Here is a 20054-nt window from a genome sequence, read left to right as displayed (position 1 = left end):
GTGGAGGTTGTTCTTGAATCAAATCAAGTCATCTTTCTATAAATAATTTATTTTGTTCTAGTCTCCATTGCCACATTATTAATAGGCAGGAAGACCTATTTGAGAGAAACTGAATTTCTGAGAAGATAAACCACATTAAAGTTACAAATTAAAATTCTCAACTCTTAGTCCAGGCTACCTGACTGGATTACTGGTTTATTTAAGTGCTGCCACAATGTATCCATTCATTCATTCATTCATTCAACCAGCATCAATTAAGGACTTTCCCAAATGCCAAGCATTCTGGTAGGGGCTGAGCTAAGTAAGAAGTTATGTATTAGTTATCTATAGCTATGGGACAAATTACCTCATGACTTAGCAGCTTAAAACAACAAATGTTTATTATTCTCACACAGTTTCTGAGGGTCAGAAATCTGGGAACAGCTTAGCTGGATGGTTCTGGCTCAAGGTCTCTTACCAAGTGGCACTTCAGCTGTTGGCCAGAGCTGCAGTCATCTGAAGGGTCAACTGGGGCTGAAGATTCTGCTTCCAAGTTCACACCAGATGGCATATCCATAGGGATGCTTACAACACGGCAGCTGGCTTTCACCAGGGCAAATGATCCGAGGGAGACTGACCACCTAATCATAGAAGTGACAATATCATCATTCCTGCTGTGTTCCAGTGGTCACACCGACCATCCCTGGTACAAAGTAAGAATGAAGACCAGGAGAGGTGGAAATCAAAGGGGGCCATCCTGATGCTGTCTATCCCACATCCACTGTCAAAGAGGAATTACTGGTTTGCTTTTTAGAGGAAACTCGGGTATGTAAATTCCAGTACATACGCTAAGGAAAATAGTTTAATAGGAACCTGTAAAAGGGTAATGGGAGCAGGGCCCATTCCAGCCTGCTTCCAACTCTGCCCTAGGTGTAGCCCTTACCCGGGAGAGAGCCTCTCAACTCCTGGACCAGCAACTGCTCAGCTGACTTGCCTCTCCATGAAGCCTGGTTGTTGGCCCATTGTTCTATGACATTTATTTATAGCTTTGCCTCAGGAATTTGTTAACTCTCCTGTCCTCTGTCATAATCCAAAGAGATCTAGACCACACAGACATCCCATGGGATCTCACACTGAACCGCTACATTGACAACATCATGTTAATTAGACAGGACAAGCACGAAGCAATTATTATGTGGCAGGCCTTGGTTAGACACGTGTTCCAGGAGGTAGGAGACAAACCCTAGGAAGATCCAGGGATTGACTACTTCAGTCAAGTACTCAGGGGATCAAGGGCATGCCAGAATATCCCTTCCAAAATAAAACACAGATGTTTTGCATCTTGCATCTTTTCCACAAAGAAGGAAGCACAGAGCCAGGTAGGCCTCTTTAGGTTCTGGAGGCAACATTCTACAGCTGGGAAAATTCCTCTGGCTCATTTACCAGGTGACATAAAAATCTACCAGTTTTGAGTGGGACCGGAGCAGGAAAGGGCAGCACAACTCTAGGCCACAATGCAATCAGCCCTGCTGCTTGAGCGGTACAATCAGATGGACCTTATGGTGTTGGAGGTCTCAGCAGTGGGAAAAGGTACGATATGGAATTCTTGGCAAACTCTAGTGGTAGAATCATAACACAGGCCCCAGGCATTCTGGAAAAATGCTAAGGCCATGCCATTTGCAGCAGAGAAATATATGCCCTTTGAGAAACAGCTTTTGGTGTATTACTGTGTCCTGGAACTTTGAACTTGGGACGCTAAGTGACTATACATCCAGAACTGACCACTTTTTTTCCCCTGGCATACAGCATAGTGAGTCAGTTATCCATATATATTCCTTTTCATATTCTCTTTTATTATAGGCTATTACAGGGTATTGAATATAGTTCCCTGTGCTATATAGTGGGAACTTGCTGTTCATCTATTTTATATGTACATGTATATGTGCAAATCCCGAACTCTGAATTCAACCCTCTATCCTTTGTCTCCCCACTGGCAACCACAATTTTGTTTTCCATGTCTGGGAGTCAGTTTCTGTTTGTAAATAAGTTCAATTGCCTCATTTTTTAAGATTCCATATATAAGTGATATCATACAATAATTTTCTCTTTCTGGCTTACTTCGCTTAGAATTGAGCACTTCATTTACTTCACAGAATTGACCACTTTCGAGCTAAATTCTGTCAAATCCACTAAGTAATATGGTTGGATGGGTCTAGCAGTAATCAGTTGCAAAATAGAACTGGTATGGAAATGACATGCCCAGGATCAAGCCCAGTTTACTCTGTTCTTTTCTACATGTATGTTTTTGCTGTGCAGATTTTTAAAAATTATACAGTTGAATTTATCAGTTCTTTTTCTGTTTCAGTTTCTGAGTATTGTGTTACACTTAGAAAATCCTTTCCTCCTTTAAGATATCCCTTGATGCTTTCTAGCACTTTTATGCTTTCATTTTCTATATTTAATCTTTTATCCATTCAGGACTTATTTTGGTGCTAAGTGTGAGGAGTGAGTAGGGGGTCAACTTTTTTTTTCCTCAGAGTGCTTGCCGTTTTCCCCAATAACACTTTTTGAGTATTGAGTATTAAAATATAGAATGAATGTTGAATTTTATCAAAGACCTAAAAGCATGTATGAACATGATATAATTTTTTTTCTTTTAAACTACTAATCAGATTAATTACTTATATTAATATCGAACCTTCTTACATTTCTTGAATAAAACTTAGTCATGGTGTATTACTCTTTCCATGTTACTAGATACTTTTTGAATAATATATTGGGATTTTCCATTAATATTCATAAATGAAGAAATTTAACTATTGTGTGTGTGTGTATACACACTACCTTTGCTAGATTTTGGTAGTCATGTTATGATCATTTAATGGAAATATTTTGGAAGACTTCCAGTTTTTTTCTGTGCTCTGCAACAGAATTAATACATAGGAATCAACTGCTTTTGGTGGAATTTCCTTGTGACACAAGGTGGGCCACGTGGTTTGGAGGTGGAGGTGAAGGTGGAACTGAAGGTAGTAAGAGAGATAGGTCTTTGACAATAACATTCTCTAGTTCTTTTATGGTAACAGTTTGAGTAGATTTTCTATCTCAAGATCTATTTGGGTAAATTGTATTTTCTTGTCTTGAACATCATCCATTTCATCAAGGTCGTCAAAGTTTATTCACTTACAGTGAGAAAAATAGTCTTACAAATTTACAATTTTTTTCTATACCTGTACCTTTTCTCACTTACGTTTTTTTAATCATAGCAAGTGTGCATTTCTCCCCTTTACTTCTGATTAACTATTTTTTTTGGCCTTACTTTCTGAACCTGCAGATTTATTGGTGCTTTGATATTAGTTCTCTTAATTCATTAATTTTCATCTTTAATAATTTCTTAATTAAAAAATTTAATTTCCTTGTGTATTTTTTTTTCTAATCCTTGAATTGGAGGCTTAATTTACTTTCACTACGAATCCTCCTGTAAACTCTGCTTTAGTTATATGAAGTCAGCATTTATACGTAGTGTTTTCAGTACTTTTATTTCCTAGATATTCTGCAATTCAGTTTTGACTTCCTCCCCCCCTCCCCGCCCCCATAGACAATGAAAACACTTTTTAAAAATCTCGGGTGGTTTTAAATTATATTTTAGTTATTTGTTTTATTTTATCCATTCTTGAAACCACTATTATCTTGCTCTCCACCCTAAATGACTTTTCCCCATGACTCCGCCTCCCCGGCTTCCTGGAGCTTTAATGATAATGGTCAGGAGAATTCCAGAACGTAGGAACGCCGGGGCCAAAGGGAAAAACAGTGATCCGGGTCTCAAGGAGGCTGAGGGCGTAGCCGACCCCTCCTTGAGTTGGCGCAGGGGGCGGAGGAAGCTGGGACTACACCACCCGATTGGCCAATCGCAGCCATCGAAGCTCTGCTCTGTTCTTTGATTGGTTTTGGTGGCGACGCCCCTGACACGCTGCGGTCTGCCTATTGCTCAGCTTTGACCTGGACGGTGGCCCGCGGAGGACAATAGGCTTGCGGAGCGGAGGCAAGGTGTTGTAGTGAGTGGGTCGCAGGTGCTGTAACTACGAGTCCGAGGGCGGCCGGGCTGCAGGGACATGGCGGCTGCCTCTGTGGTGTCGGTGCTGCTCTTGGCGGCGGAGAGGAACCGGTGGCAGCGAGTCCCAAGTTTGCTGCTGCTGCCCAGGTAACGGCGGGTGGAGGGGCGGTGGATAAGTGTCGGGGCCCGCGGATAAGTGTCGGGGCCCGCGGGTGAATGGACTCGTGCACGCTTTGGGAGGCGAGGCGGGGCGGAGGGCCGAGGGGCGGAGGGGAGGACGGTAGGAAAACTCCGACCCATTGCCGGGGGCCCTGCTTTCATACTCGGCGTCGGGAGGGAGGCGCACTCAGCCCTTCCCTTTCTTCTCCCTGCCACACGTCCACCCTTCAGTCCTCTGCCCGTTTGTGAGGAGTGGGTGAGGGGTGAAGCTGGGCCTGTCGTCTCCTTGCTCCCCTCGCCACAGGAGCAAGGAAAACGCTTGTGCAGCTGCTAACCATTAGCATTGTGCTTTCACCGCATTCCCTCTGTGGGGAGTGTTGCTATAATCCCGGTTCTGGTGAATGAAGTTCGAAGGGGTCGTCGGTTTGCCCTGGTTTACACTAGTTGTAAGAAATGGCGCCAGGATGCCCTCAGGCCCTTTTAGGTTCAGCTGAAGACTCTTGGAGTACTTTCTCTTCGCTGAAATGAATCAAGTTAACAAAACAAGTTTGTCTTCCATAGGGCTGAGAGGTTATTTTGTCATAAGCTTTGTTGTACACAAGTTTGAACAAAGCTATCAGATGACGCACTCTAGCTAATCTGACTCCAGTTTCAAAATTTAAACTTTGATGACAGTAACTTTGGTAGTGAAGACACCCTCAGGTAGCAGGTTTCTTTAGCTTTCTTTGTCTCTCCCTCCTCCATCATTCCAGAAAAATTCTGTAGCTCAGTGCTGAAGCGCACAGACTCTGCAGTCAGAAGGCAGGGGTCTCGTCTTTGTACTCACTAGATGTGTTAGAGCAACGTTGGGCAAATTGGGCAAGTTACTTAATATCTCTCTGCTTTAGTTTCTTTATCTAGGGGGAGATGATGATACAATCCTTTGAAGAGATAACACTAGTACCTTGGATTGTGCGAATTAAATGAATTAATACATGTAAAGAGGCTTAAACGGAATTTGGTGCATATGAATCAGTCCATAGATACAGCCTTTGTAAACTCAACCATTTAGATCAAGCTTTTTGTTTGCTTTTATTTTCCATAAGTTATTGTAGATGTATGCAGATTTCCAGGGTCTTAATTGTGGGACTAGTCCCAGAACAAAATTAAGACAGTTGGTGAAAGTGGTGTTAGTGCTCTTCTCCTTTTCCTGATATTTCTTAAGTTTCCAGGGCTCTTCAGATTATTAAACAGACCCATTTTCTCTCACTTCCCTCCCCCTCTCAAATCTTAGCTGTTATGTATAGAACTATTCTCAAGTATTGTCACCCTGGAAAATTGTTAATGGCATGTAGAATTAAAAATCTTTTTGGTATATAGAGTGTTTACATGTCTTTTTATGTCATGATTCTCTAGTCACTCAGAAAAGAAATCTGTCTAGTGGAATTTTTAAAATGAGGATAAACTGGTATAGAAATTTTTGAATCAGGGTGGAATTATCTCATGGAAGCAACGGCTTAATATTGTTTAAGCCATTGTTTTACATTGTAGTTTAGATAATGGTGGAAAATGGAAAAGACCAATCAGAACATTATTAGAATAGAAGATTGCAGTTAAAGGGGGGGGGGTGCGCGCATGCGCACGCACGCATGTGGTTGTCTGTCGGTCTTCACTGGAAAATGGCAGAAGAGAAATTTAGTTCAACAGTGTTCTTAACACTTAATCAGAGGCTGAAGCTGGATTTACCAAGAAGTAGTCATTTTCTAGACACATTGACCAGAACAGTCCTTGAATCTATCAGTAAACCTATCAAAGATTGTGATAGGAAGATGCTGTGATTCCCCCTCCCCTTGAAGATCAAGAAAGTGAGATCAGTTGATTGGAAAGATGTGGGTAAGCAGTAGCCTTCTGAGAAAACCATCTTGTAGAGCTCAAGTACCAAAGCTGTGGGTCTTTTCACAAGCCCTTGGTGGATGTCAACATCTGGTTCAGTGTGCATCATGGGGCTGTGAGTGTATGGTCCACTCTAGTGATCTGGCCTCCTACATCTCTACTCCAGTGAAAGGCTAGTTCATTCAGCTACACAGTTTTTTATATATAGTATATGTATATAGGACACATACATAATTACATAGTACCTAATATACATTGTGCTTTTTATGACCTGCTTTGTAAAGGGTTTAAAATGGTTAGTTCTTTGTAACTATAGTTTTGTCATATCTTCCAGTTACGGACAGAAAAGACTAAGGTGAAATTGCTTCTGCAATTTGTTGGTTTGTCAGTGAATTTGTTTTCTGAAAACTGGGTTCACCTTTTGGTGGATGTTGAGCCAATAGACAAACCAAGCCAGAGATCGGGAGAAGGATTATTATTTGCAAGAAGTAAGGAGAGCACTGTGGATCTTAACCCAAAGCAGTGTCTCCCAGAACAGCAAAATTAGGGAAGTTTGAAGCTAAGGGTACTTGCATATTCATGAAGGGGCTTGAACAGAGGAGAATTCAGCATAGAATTGGGGCAAAGGTCAACAGAGTCCCAGTAGTCTTGGTTGATTGAAGTCAGGAGAGTCAACACTCAGGAGAATCAACATCATCAATCCCTGTTCTCCTGGATAGGGGCCTTAGTTCCTGCAGAAGCTCAAGAATATACTGTTATGTTTACCCCTTGAGGAGGAACTAGGACTCTGCTCTGTTGCTGCACTACTGTTTGACTGCCTTTTCTCTGTTCCCGCATTCTTATGGGACTTAAAAATTGTTTCTAGACCTTAATGAACTTCTGCCTGGTTAAGACACCTCACACAAGTCTTTAGGCTTCCTGCTTCTCCATTTCTTATTTATACAAGAATTCAGAGTAAAATTGTGTACTTTTAAAACTGAAGAGTATCTTCAAGATCACCACTTACAGTCTCCTCCTATCTATGTGAGGACACTGAAGCCTGAGCTGTAAAGCGAAAATTAGTTCTTGAGAGAGCAGAAAAACCTTAGATGTTAGCAGAGTTAGTGGCTCTCCAAAGCTCAACCCCTTCTACAAAATCTTATTCCTTAATATTTATGTTTTCACATTAGAGGGCCATAATGGAAAAAAGATTGAGAAATGCTGATGTCAAGTGACTTGTCTGTGGTCACCAGCAGCTGGTTGGTGGGGCCCCTCCAGCCCCACACCCAGCATTCTTTCTGCTCCCCTTGCTTGGCTCCTTCCCTTTACTTCTCTGAGCTTAATTGTTCAGACCTGTGTTATCAGAGAGGTGAATTAGATCAGTATTTTTCAGATTATAGTTTGACCAAGATTTTATTTAATAAAGTGGAATAGAACAGAAACTGTCAAAATGCAGGGGAAATTTTCTTTCTTGAAACTTCTGTGTGTACCAGGTTGTGAAGTCAGACATAGTTTTTACTTCAGATTCTAGTCAAAAAAAGTTTGAAAAAGCTGAACTAGATGATCTTAAAGTGCCTGGGCTTTCTACTTGTCTCTGAGTCTGTTGCCAGGGTCAGCTGCCAACCAAGGAGCAAGCACGTGAGGTGATCAAGGACAAGTTACAGCCAGAACTGTAACTTCTGATTTCTAGGTTAATTTCTTCCCACACAGAGAATCTTATTGAATCACTTTGTGGGTTTAAGGTTTAACTAAGATCGTATCTGGACTTGGTTTCAAGTTTTTAAAAATTGAGATTCTTTTGAAAAAACAATGATAGTTCTTACATGTCCTGTTTAATTATTACTCCGTTTGGATTCTTTTTATAGGGGATGGACTTGGAAGCAAAGAACCATGAAGTATGCAGCATCCACAGGTACTGACAGTCTGTCCTATTTGGCTTTGCTTCAGACTGTGAGTAATGAAGGGAAATGTGTAATTATTTAATGTGTGCTTAGTAGAATTAATTTTTATATACTTTTGAAGTTTTGGATTTTCATGATCATTTTCTTTCTTTTTTCTTTTTTTTAATTAATTTGGGGAGGGGGAATGATTAGGTTTATATATTTATTTGCTTTTAGAGGAGGTACCGGAGATTGAAACCAGGACCTCATGCATACTAAGCATGTGCTCTACTACTTGAGCTATACCTTCCCCACCATGATCATTTTCTTAGTAAGTATTGAGTCATGGTTTTCACCTCTTTTATGTCAGATCTCTTGCTGTGAGTCTGAAATACATAGGGAAATAGTTGAGGACATCATATTTGTGTTGTTACTTGTTTGGCCCTCTTTAGTGCATTGAATTGGAAAAGCATAAATATGATGGTCTAAATCAATGCTTTGAAACAGTTCTTTCAAATAGCAGAACTTTTTTTTTTTTCAAATAAAATTTTATATGGAGTTCCCAGCTATAAACACATAAAAGTGTAATTTCTGGTTGATTTGAGTATAGCCCTTCCCCCAACACATGCATGCATACATACTTCATCCCAGCAGCCCCTGTGACAACTTGGGCTCTATTAATCCCTATTGAAAAACATTGTTTTAACTTATATGAAAATTTATTTTTGGAGAAAAATAAATATTATAAACTGTCAAAGACATTTATTTGATGTGTGTTGATGGCAGTGCATTTTATGCAGCTTGTCATGTAACACTGATGCTGGTGAACTGGTGCAGTACTGGCTTATATTGCAAGAGAACCACACGCCCTGTGTGCAGAGGGATAGAGGCAGTGGAGCAGAGTGACAGAGAGCTCACATTCTGTAGTGAAGCTAACGTGGGTTCAAATCATGGATCTACCATTTCTTTCAGCTGTAATTTCAGGAAAGCAGTATCTCTTTTGATCTTAATTTCTTCATTTTAAAAATTGAGATTATAATAATAGTATCTACTTCGTAGGATTATTGTGAGAATTTAAGTTCAGATTGAGCCTTTAGCAGAGGACCTGAGGCATAGAAAGTACTTATTAAAGTATAGCTATTATTAATTATGATGGGTTTTTTTAACTATTATAATTTGATCTTTGATACAACAAAGCGTCTTTTAATTTTATTTCAAATTGAAAAAGCTGAGTAATTTAAGAATTTATGTTTTTAATAAGAGTATCTTGATTTCATGACTTCTAAAGGCTTATTAACAGCTCTCCCTTATCTGATCATACTGATGTTGATTTTAAATTGAGGTCAAAGTGGAATGCAAAGAAGATAGCTTGGTTTACCCAGAAAAACAACCTACAATAAGAGGAAAAGACACTATAAGTTAAAGGTATAACTTAACCTTACACAGCAACATCTACAAATACTGGACATTGAAAAGAAATGCACCAATATTAGCTAAAATGGTTATTGGAGGCTTCATTATGCTGATTTTACCAAATAGCTATGTCTATCAAATATCATAGAATATTTACAGTTGGCCCTCCAGTATCTGTGGGTTCCACATCTGTGGATTCAACCAGCCATGGATCACAAATATTCGGGGGAAAAAATTCCCGGAAAGTTTCCAAAAGCAAAGCTTGAACTTACTGTGCACTGGCAACTATTTACACAGCATTTACATTGTACTTAAAACTACTTATGTAGCATTTACACTGTATTAGGTACTATAAGTAATCTAGAGATGATTTAAAGTAAATGGGAGGGTGTAGGGTAGGTTATGCAAATACTACACCCTTTTATATAAGGGATTTAAGTATCTGTGGGTTTTGGTGTCTGGGGTTCCTGGAGCCAATCCCCCATGGATACAGAGGGCCGACTGTATTTTGCATTCTCATTCCTTGTTCCCCGGTAACACTTGTATATCATTTTCATGGTATTTTAAACAGGACGAAATATTAGCAGGATCCTCATTGCAAACAGAGGAGAAATTGCCTGCCGGGTGATACGAACAGCCAAAAAAATGGGTGTACAGTCTGTGGCAGTTTATAGTGAGGCAGACAGGAATTCCATGCATGTAGACATGGTAAGTTGTTAAAAACTGAAGTCAAATTTTTTAAGTGATTGTATTCATTTATTGTGTCAGTATTTTTACTTCTTTGTTGACAGTTTGTATTTGCTAGTGTTAACGGTATTTAAGTAGTTAAGTTGAAATTGCTAATAATTTATCCTGGGAACCTTTTCAAACATAACACCAGTGGAACTAAATAGTGTGCTTAGTGGTATAGTTAACTTACAGGCAAGGTCCTGTCTTGTCAAGGATTGGTTACAACAGTTTAGAGAACGTGGGTGACCCACAGGTCACATTGTGAGTGGTGTCTATCTAGATTCCGAGGTATCAGAAGACTGGAGGTCAGTTTAGCAACTACCACTTACTGGCCAAAGGATCTTAGATAGGTCACTTAATGTTTCTGAGTCTTGACTTAACTGTAAAATTATAACTGAAAGGACCCTACTCTTCTGAGGTTTGTTAAGTGTTACCCATTGTTACTAACTGTTAACCACCAGACGGAACCCAGCCATGGGTGAATTCAGCTACTGGCCTTCTTTATGGCTGCAGCAAGACTCCAGGCACCGACATGAATTCATGGTGGCAGCTTCCTGGGCTTTCTGCACTGTGCAGCAGTCCCCTGCCTCTCTAGCCACTTTTCTCTTGAATTCTGTGCAGTGACCATCTCAAACCTGTTTTGCTCCATTCCAACCTGTGGTTCTCCCTCTGCCCCCTCTTCTCAGCAGGTGATCTTGAACACAGAGCTGAGCTCCCTGCCACAGAATCTGCTCGCTTGCATCTGCACGTGTCCTCTTCCCATCCAGGGCTGGTTGTCTTCCTGGGCTGTGGAGTCCTCCTCTCCCCTTTTAAGAAACTTCCATTTTCTTCTTTTTTTCACTGTATACTCTCACTCTAAATGATACCATGCACTTCTGTGGCTTTTCTAAAAACTTGCAAATGTCTATTTCTAGCTTCGACTTTCTGTTTGAATGTGGTACACGGCTGTGCAACCTTGGGCTCAGCATCTCCAGCTGGATGTGTCACAGATGCCAAACCACAATGTCCAAAAGTGAGCTCATCGCCTTTCATCTGTACTGAACCTGCTTTTCCTGCAGACTTCCCTAACCGGAACATCATCGCTCATAAAAATAATAATGCTAGAGATCTGAAAGTCTTTGAACATCTCCCCTCCTCCTCCTGGTTCTACCCTCTCCCCCATCTAGACAGTTGCCAAATGCTGTTAATTCTGCTTCCCAAACATCTTCCATTTCTTTCTGCCCTCCACTGCCTGCACCTTAACTCAAGCCATTATCATCTTTGCCTGGTCTGATGCTGTAGCCTCCTACACAGTCTCCCTGCTTTTACTCTTGACCTCCTCCCACAATATTTTTTACACTTCAGCCAGACTGATGGCTAAAAATCAGTTTCTTCATGTTATCCTCTGCTTTAAATGTTTTAAACCTTTTTATCATCCACCAGACTAGCAATAATTTGAAAGATGGAAAGTATTTGGTGTTGGTTGATGTAGTTAGAAATTAGTATACTGATGGAAATGTATATTGGTGACAACATTTCAAGGGGTGATTAACCAGGAGCAATTAAAATGTCATGTCTTTCACTGAACCCTGCAAACATTCCTCTAGATCTCTGTCCAGAGACACACTTACACATATGTATACCTAGAAGCATGTACAAGATGCTACCGGCATCCATTTGCCATTACAACTTAAATGTCCGTTAAGAGGTACGTGATTAAATGAACTCAGAATAGTGTGGAACATTATGCAATTGTTATAAAAAATGAGGTAGACATATGTGTACTAGTGCGGAAAGAGCTGTCAGGACATACTATTAATGAAAAAAAACAGTTGCAGAAGATGACTCTAGAGTTTGATCTTGGTAAAAACAAAAACTAAAACTATTACGTGTTTATGTAAATATATATAAATAAATAAGAATATGGATCTAGAAAGTTATGTCCCAAATTGATCATAGAGGTTATATCTGGAAGGGGTTTGGAATGACGGAGAGGGCCAGTGCCAGGGGCTCCTTTGCTTTTGTATTGTTCACATTCTTTAGAATGAGAATAGATTTGTGTTTTGTGGAATTAAAAGTGAAAAAAAAAAAAAGCCAAGACCTTAAACAAGTCTCATTATGTGTCCCCTTGAGAGAAAATCCAAAGCTTTAACCTCCCACAAGGCCCTCTGAAATCTGCATCCCCGTCTGTCCAGCCACATCTCTGGTCCCTGACCCCTTGCTCACTGTGCTCCAGCCACATGAGCCTCCTTCAGTCTCTCAAATGGGCCGGGTTTCTTCCCACCCCAGGACCTTCATATGTGTTGTTTTTTCCACCTGGGAGGCTTGCCCCTATCTCCACTCTGGTTCCCAGCTCCATACCCTCCAGCCATTTGCCTGGCCGAGTCCTGATCATTCTGAATGAGCTCCCTGACTTTCCCTTCAGGCCTTCTGACCAGCCTCTGGCCTCATTGTCTTGCTCTTACCTGCATTTTGTCCTCTGTTTTCCCTTCTTGGCCTTTTACTGATGTACAGGCTCCCACCTCAAAGCATGGCACAATAGTGGGCTTTCAGTAAGGCTTTGAATGGATGAAAGACATTTTCTATGTGGTCTGCTTCAAGGTGTGCTGTGATTTTGTGAAAGTTTTAAGGGACAGTAGAAGATAGTTCACAAATGTATAGGAAGGGTATTATCATACTCTAATAATTATATAAATTTTAGTAAACTTTGTAATTTTCTTGCTGTATACGTCTGTTATATATTTTGTCTCTGTTGTCAAATGGTATATTTTTGGCATTAAATACATTTTTAATAAGGTTATTATCATTGCTAATAATATTGTGGCTAATGCCTGTTGCTTTCTATCCTAAGGCACTTTATTTTACTTTCACTCTGAGTATGTGTTTTAGACATAAAAATTAAGTTTCGGCATCCTCATGCAAAAGACTCTAAACTGACTAATTCTTACAACATCAACATGAACTGGTGCTTCTGTTTCTAAATTCTACATTGTTCTTGAGGAGCCAGCATTTTTATTTATAATAATAAGATGACCCAGCAGCAGTTCTGTACAGTGTCCTAGTGTGTACTAGCTGTGTGGTCTTTTAAGCAAAAAATACTCATTCCTTCAACAGGCAGATGAAGCATATTCCATCGGTCCCGCTCCCTCACAGCAAAGCTACCTTTCTATGGAGAAGATCATTCAAGTGGCCAAGGTCTCTGCTGTGCAGGTAAGAGTTGTGTAGAGGTTTACATTGCAAAAGAAATAAGTTTTGTATGATTTACAGAAAATTATTTATTATTTACAAAACTCATTTTCTATTTTCAGCCATTCCCAAGATTTTTACATTGGATTCTGGGGTTGTCATTGTAAACTAGGCGTGTCCCTTCTCAGTCCTCAGCCACTTTTACCTTACTGCTGAATCCTGTGTACTTTAGGGCTTTGGTGAGACAGGTGGAGGGAAGGTCTAAATTATAAATTTAAATTAAGAGGGAATTCAGCCCTTTTACCTTTAAAACCAGATACTAGGAACATCATATCCTCTGGGGGAAATAGATGGTGTTCTAGATTACCAGGAAAAAATAGAATCAAGAAAGGAATCTTTTTTTCCTCTTGACTTCCCAGTCTCACCTTAGGATCCTACTCTGGTTTTCCAATATCGTAGGCTCAAAACTTTGATGTTATTACATGTCTCCTTCATTCTTCAGAACAAAATAGGAACCAACTTGTGTTGAATCTTTTTTTAAAATGTCTCTGGAAGTTTTTTTAATTATACAGCCAGACTTAATGATCTCTTAATCTGGATTTCTGGTTCTCAGCTGATTTCCCTAAGTCCCTTACCCATCCAATGAATTCTTCATACTCCTGGACAAGTGTTTCTTAAACACTTGTTTCATTACTATCCCCTGCTCTTTTTATTTTTTTATGTATAACTTTGTCCTTTTCTCATCCTATCCCCCAGTAAGTAAATCTTCAGTGGTTACAGGATGAAGTTCAGACTCTTCAGCCTAGCATTTAAAGAGTTTCCAAAATTTGTCAAAACTCAATTCTCATCACTGGTTCTTTATTATAGTTACAGTGAACTTTTCTCCATCTTTACACACCATGCTGATTTCTTCTAAGCATTTGTTTATATTGTTCCATGTGCCTGAAATGCTCTTTTCCCCCTTCTCTTATCTTTTATGCATTTATTTGCCTAGCAAGCATTAACTGATCTGCTTTGTGCCAGCTACTAAACATGGATGCAGTGATGTCTAAGACACAGTTCAAACCTTATGAAGGTTCACTCTTGTAGATGAGACAGATAGTAAAATTTTATACAAGTAAATAATACAATTAAGAATGTTATAAGTGGTAGGAAAAAATAAACAGGTAAGAGGATAAAGATTGGTTAGGAGATGCTTTTATTTTCATGTATTTATTTTTTAAAACTGAAGTATAGCTGAAGGAGATGCTTTTAAATAGGGTGGTCAGTAGAGGCCTCTCTGAAGTAGTGACCGTTGAACAGAGACCTGCCTGATGAGAGGGAACCAGCTGCATGGAGAACTGGGAGAGGAAGGTTCAGGCAAATGGGATGGCCAGGACTCTGAGATGAAAGTAAGTTTGGTGTTCAAGGGACAAAAATATTAAGTGTGGATGGAGTGAAGGCAGTGAGGGGCTGTGGCCTGCAGAATCCAGTCAGCGAAGCTGAAATGCCAGTAGGTATTTCAGCAGAGGGAATTTAATCTAGGAATTAGTTCCGCCGGTGTTAAGTGTTAGAGGGCTGGAAGGGAAAAAAGAGTGTGTTGAAATTACCTAATGATAAAAAACTACAGAAATCAGACACCACCCCTTGGGCTAGGAAGAGATTGGCTGAAGGATCTTCTGCAGCTGTTGCTCAGTTCTCTGTGAAGCGGCGCTACCTGGCTGGAAGGGGCATAATGAGGCTGGTTCTGGAAGTTCTAAAAAGAGACTACCGACTGAACTGCTGCTGCCCAGGATGGGAGAGCAGGAAGCTTCCCCTGCTTCCCTTTTCCCTACAGTGATCCCTGCTGGCAGAACTTGACAGGAGGCCAGCTGCCAAGAAGGGTAATATGCAGAGCCTGGGCACAAAGTGGTGTGGAAGGTTGGGTTTGGAGCTGGGAAAACCAAATGACACTGGAAGAAAGTGGTAGATGATGAAGCTGAGAGAGAGAGAGGCAGCATCATTTAGAGCGTTATAGGCCTTGGAAAGGAGGCCTCCACTGACCCCTATTTAAAAGCATCTCCTTCAGCTATACTTCAGTTTTAAAAAATAAATATATGAAAATAAAAGCATCTCCTAACCAGTCTTTATCCTCTTACCTGTTTATTTTTTCCTACGACTTATAACATTCTTAGTTGTATTATTTACTTGTATAAAATTTTACTATCTGTCTCATCTACAAGAGTGAACCTTCATAAGGTTTGAACTGTGTCTTAGACATCACTGCATCCATGTTTAGTAGCTGGCACAAAGCATTTTGCATTTCATTCTAAGTAGCTATTGGAGGATTTTAAGCTGGGAGTGAAGTGATCTGATTTACACTTTAATAAGGTCATTGTGGCTGCTGGTGGGGAGTAGGCCAGTGGGATGGGGTCAAAGGTGGGGCTGATGACAAAGAGAGCAGGCAGAAGAATTAGGAGTCAGTTACAGTAGGCCTGCCCTTCACTGGCATCAGAATTCCTACCTCTTATAGTTTCATTCAGATATCCCCCACTTACATAGATGTCTCCCCTTTCCTTTACCAATTTTTGATTTCCTATTCCAGTCATTTTAATACTTAATTAGCTATTATCTTGTTTAGTGATTTTAATGCCTATCACGGCTCCTCCTCAACTCCGTCGTGCTTAAGAACCCACATCTGAGACTTATTTTCTGTACTTACTACCATCCCAACAAGCTGGTACATGGGGTCATTAATTTGAATTAATGAATATATGCAGTTGTTTTGCATTTATGTTTCTCTGTATCAGTGTTTTCTTATTTAGAATCAGTTTCTAGACTGAATAATTTAGGAATTAATTTATACACACAGATACTTAAATTTTTGCTTGTTCCTAAAACATTTTAATTATTGACTGGAGTAAAAGGTCCTTAGGAGGGGAAGGAGATGATAATAATACATAGGCTTTATATACTTCCTTAGGAATCCAGTCACTTTAATTTTCACTTTGTATTTATCTCGTGTTTGAGCTTACATTAAATAATATTATTACCTCCATTCTACAGGTGTAAAACCTAATGCGCAGGGTACGTGATACCCAAAATCATCTAGTCTTACTGCTCAGAGTGTGGTCCATGTCATCATTTGGGAGCTTGGTAGAAAGAAGCAAATTCTTGGGCCTCACTCCAAACCCACTGTTATTTACATTTTTATGCATAATTTGCACTTTTATCAAGATCCCCAGGTGCTTTGAAAGCAAAACTTGTCTCATCCTTGAAAGAGAAAGTATTAAACAAGAGTCTCCTGACTCTCAGCCTGGCTGAGCAATAGAACTTTATTGCCCTGCAATTTGGGAAAAGGGAAGGTGCTGTTTAATCTGAAATTTCAATTAATTAAAAATAACTTATTTTAAGCCAGCTAGCTTCCTTATTTTATCATTGCTTCCTCTAATCAGTCTTCTCCTTAGAGGTGAAAATTCTCTCCCTTTATAGTGACAGTTCATTAAGACCATTTTTCAATTTAAACAACAACCCTGTAACAAATAAATGATATGCTAATTCTGGGGAATTTTGTCAACTCTGTGCCTGTCTGGATTAGTATTATGTTGTATAGATGCTATAATAACACAAACAGTGAGAGAAGAATAAAATAGGTTTCACACATTTTGCCTGTATAGTCAAGATTTGAGTTGGCTTCCAGACATTACAGATAGTGGTTAGGACAAAGGATAAAAGCAAAAAATAAGTAATAGGGGACTATTTTGGGGGGATAGCAGTTGGCATTTAGTCAGAAAACTTAGGCCAAGGAAAGCTACTTTAGTTCTTCCTAACAACCCTGATTGAAAAGGAAATTTGGTGGATAACAATTTACAAGGCTCTCTAATAAAAGGATACCTGCCAATTAGGGGAGCAAACCTTGCCCTCACTTTGACTTTGAAGAAGAAAAGTATTGATCATTCTGATAAAAAACATTAAATAACATGTGTGTAGTGATTTTGAAATAAGTTTGCCAAAAATGTAGAATTCTTAATGTGGCCTTTGCGATAGGCATTTTTATAGACACTAGAGTAAAACTTACACGTGAGCTAAGTTGCTGACGATTTGTCTGGTAACATGGCTGTATTGAGAGACTCTAGGAGGTGTAATAATAGTAAGCATGTTCATTAGGCTAGTTCTCTTGTCAGTTGTCCCCGAGCTTCTCTGGACGGGAGGGAGGTAGTGGTAGTAAGCGCTGCTGACAATGAGAATCAACTTGAGCCTTTTAACAAGGATGCTGGTGTAGTACCTTGGGAAGGGGCCTGAAGTTGCCTGGAGGAGAGCTTTATGCTCTCTGGAATGCTAGTGATGCTTTGTTTCTTGAGCTGTGTTGTCTACACAGAGGTATTCAGTTTATGAAAACTATGTTTATAGAAGCTGTACACTTACAATATGCACTTTTTTGTATGTATATTATTCTTTAGTGAAAAGTTAAAAAAAAGCTTGTGCCAAGCCTTGCTCAGCCCTTCACTTATCTAGATTAGCTCCTGAACATGAATGTTTTGTAAAAGTGCTCCAATTTCTTTTAATGTGCCACCAGGAATGAATGACTTTATTAGAGGCATTTCAAAATCACTGATAAGTAATGAATATAGCAAGTTATTAAACGAAGTACTGGTAATCTGTGTGATTGACCAAGAGGAAACCCACATGTCATAAGTATTACAGAATGTGGGTAGAAAATTATTGGTAATAAGAATTTGAGGAGTATGACTTGTTCCCTCTGTCATGGGATAGGACACATTTCTGCTCAAAGACAGAGCCAGTAACAACAACAATAAATTTGTATCTGTGCATATGCTTGAACAAGCATAGAGCAGAATAGATATGAACTAAAAACATGAAAGAATTACTTTGGCAGAGATTGAAGGTTAGGAGTTACCAGTTTTCTGTCTTTGCTGTTAAAGGCATATTAGTGCTATGGAATGAACATTCTACATCCGCTTACAATCCTGTGACCACCAGGGTGAATTGGCAGCTAAATACATGCCTGATGGCTAGGGAATTACCCTGCTGGTAGTAGTAGGATTGTTAGATTTTCTTTTTAGTCCATTCAGATGCTCTAGGATAGTGTGGTTTGGCTATATTAAAGGTGTTCTTCCTAAGAGAAATTAATTAAGCTTCTTGAGGCCATTCCCATGACGTGTTTGAACGTTGTTTTGGCACATAGATAGCTGCTTTTCTTTTCATTATAAAGAGAGTATTAATCTAGTTAATCAGAGTTCTATTGAATTAGGTACCCCAAAAAGGAAGGCTAGCAACAAGCACTTTGAAAATGAAATTAAGGAAACAGTTACATTCACAGTAACATCCATGAAAATCTAATACTTAGTAAAAAAGTTAGCAAAAGCACTTCAAGTCCTATGTACTGGAAACTATAAAACATTGGTGAGAAAAATTAAAGTCTTAAATAAGTTCATAGATATATCATTAGAAGACTCAATATTATTAAGGTGTCAGTTCTTTCCATATTGATCTATAGATTTAATGCAATTTAATGCAGTCTTTGTCAAATCCCAATAAGCTTTTTTGGAGGGGTGTAGATTGACAAGCTGATCCTAAAATAGCCAAAGGACCTAGTCTATAGTTAAAACAATTTTGAAAAGACTAACAGATTTGTGGGGTTTAGACTCCTGGAATTCAAAATTCACTATAAAGCTGTAGTAACCAAGACAGTGTGGTATCAGAAGGATAAATATATACATCAATGGAGCAGAATAGAAAGTCCTACAATAAACTCACACATATATGGTTAATTTTTGAATAAAGGTGCTAAAGCAATTCATTGGAGAAAGGACAGCCTTTTCAACAGGTGGTACTGGAATAATTGCCAAAATAGGCAAATCTATACAGACAGATTAGTGGTTGCCTAGGGCTGGTGATATGTAGGGAATGGGGAATAACTGCTGATAGACATGGAGTTTTCTTTTGGGGGTGATGAAAGCTTACATTATTATATCTTATGTAGTATCTTAGATTATGGTAATGATTGCGCAACTCTGCAAATATACTAAAAATGATTGGATTGAATTATGTCAATAAAGTTGTTTTTAAAATCAGTACCACTACACACCCACTACAATGGCAAAAATCAAAAAGACTGATGATACCACATGTTGGCAGGGATGTGGAAGAACTTAGAACCATCATACATAGCTGATGGAAATGCAGAATTGTTTAGCCCCTTTAGAAAACTGGCTAGTTTTAGAAAATTAAATATATACTTACTGTATTTTGATCCAACAGTTGCACTCCTGGGTATTTACCCAAGAGGAATAAAAAATATGTCCACACAGACTTGTCCATGAATGTTCATAACAGCATTATCGTAATAGCCAAAGACTGGGAAAAAATCCAAATAAGTAAAAAAACAAAATGTGGTATATTTACACAATCTGTAAATAGACCTGTTATTTTCATCCATGTTGTGGTATGTATCAGCAATTCTTTTTTTTGTGTGTAGGTAAACCACAGAAAATGACTCAAGTTTTTAAGAAGCCAGACACGGACTGTATGATTACATTTATATGAGATTTCTAAAAAAGGCAAAATTATAGAGACAGCAAGCAGGTCAGTAGTTGCCTGGTTCTGGGAGCAAGGATTAAGCAAATATGCACATGGACACATAGGAACCTTTTCAAGTGTCGAAGTGTTCTAAAACTGGATTATTATAGTAATAGTTGCACAGTTGTATCAGTTTGCTAAATGCATCAAACTGTAAATGGGTGAGTATTACATTATGTATCGTAAACCATACCTTAAAAAACAGTGTTTAAAAAAATCAGAAAGGACTGGGATATAGGCCTGTTTTACTTTGCCTCACATAAATAATA

The 20054-nt window shown here is 39.2% G+C and overlaps 1 protein-coding gene across 2 annotated transcripts in view; it reads left to right on the top strand.

Moving 5' to 3' along the window:
- The first annotated feature begins 3986 nt into the window (after positions 1 to 3986).
- MCCC1 (methylcrotonyl-CoA carboxylase subunit 1) overlaps positions 3987 to 20054 on the top strand; it is a 51255-nt gene continuing 35187 nt past the window's right edge. Inside the window, exons 1-4 of one of the 2 annotated variants that reach the window (XM_031451952.2) lie at positions 3987 to 4177; positions 7906 to 7952; positions 9905 to 10041; positions 13156 to 13251. In XM_031451952.2, coding sequence (XP_031307812.1) covers positions 4089 to 4177; positions 7906 to 7952; positions 9905 to 10041; positions 13156 to 13251 — 369 coding nt within the window. In that variant the 5' untranslated portion in view covers positions 3987 to 4088. Of the gene's footprint in view, positions 4178 to 7905; positions 7953 to 9904; positions 10042 to 13155; positions 13252 to 19698; positions 19792 to 20054 lie in introns of those variants that run through there. The other variant, XM_031451961.2, reaches the window with a different exon arrangement.

Source organism: Camelus dromedarius, chromosome 2 (genome assembly GCF_036321535.1).
Source record: "Camelus dromedarius isolate mCamDro1 chromosome 2, mCamDro1.pat, whole genome shotgun sequence".
Taxonomy (NCBI): Eukaryota; Metazoa; Chordata; class Mammalia; order Artiodactyla; family Camelidae; genus Camelus; species Camelus dromedarius.
The sequence above is the reverse complement of the archived record's forward strand: the minus strand, read 5'-3'. Positions and strand labels throughout refer to the sequence as shown.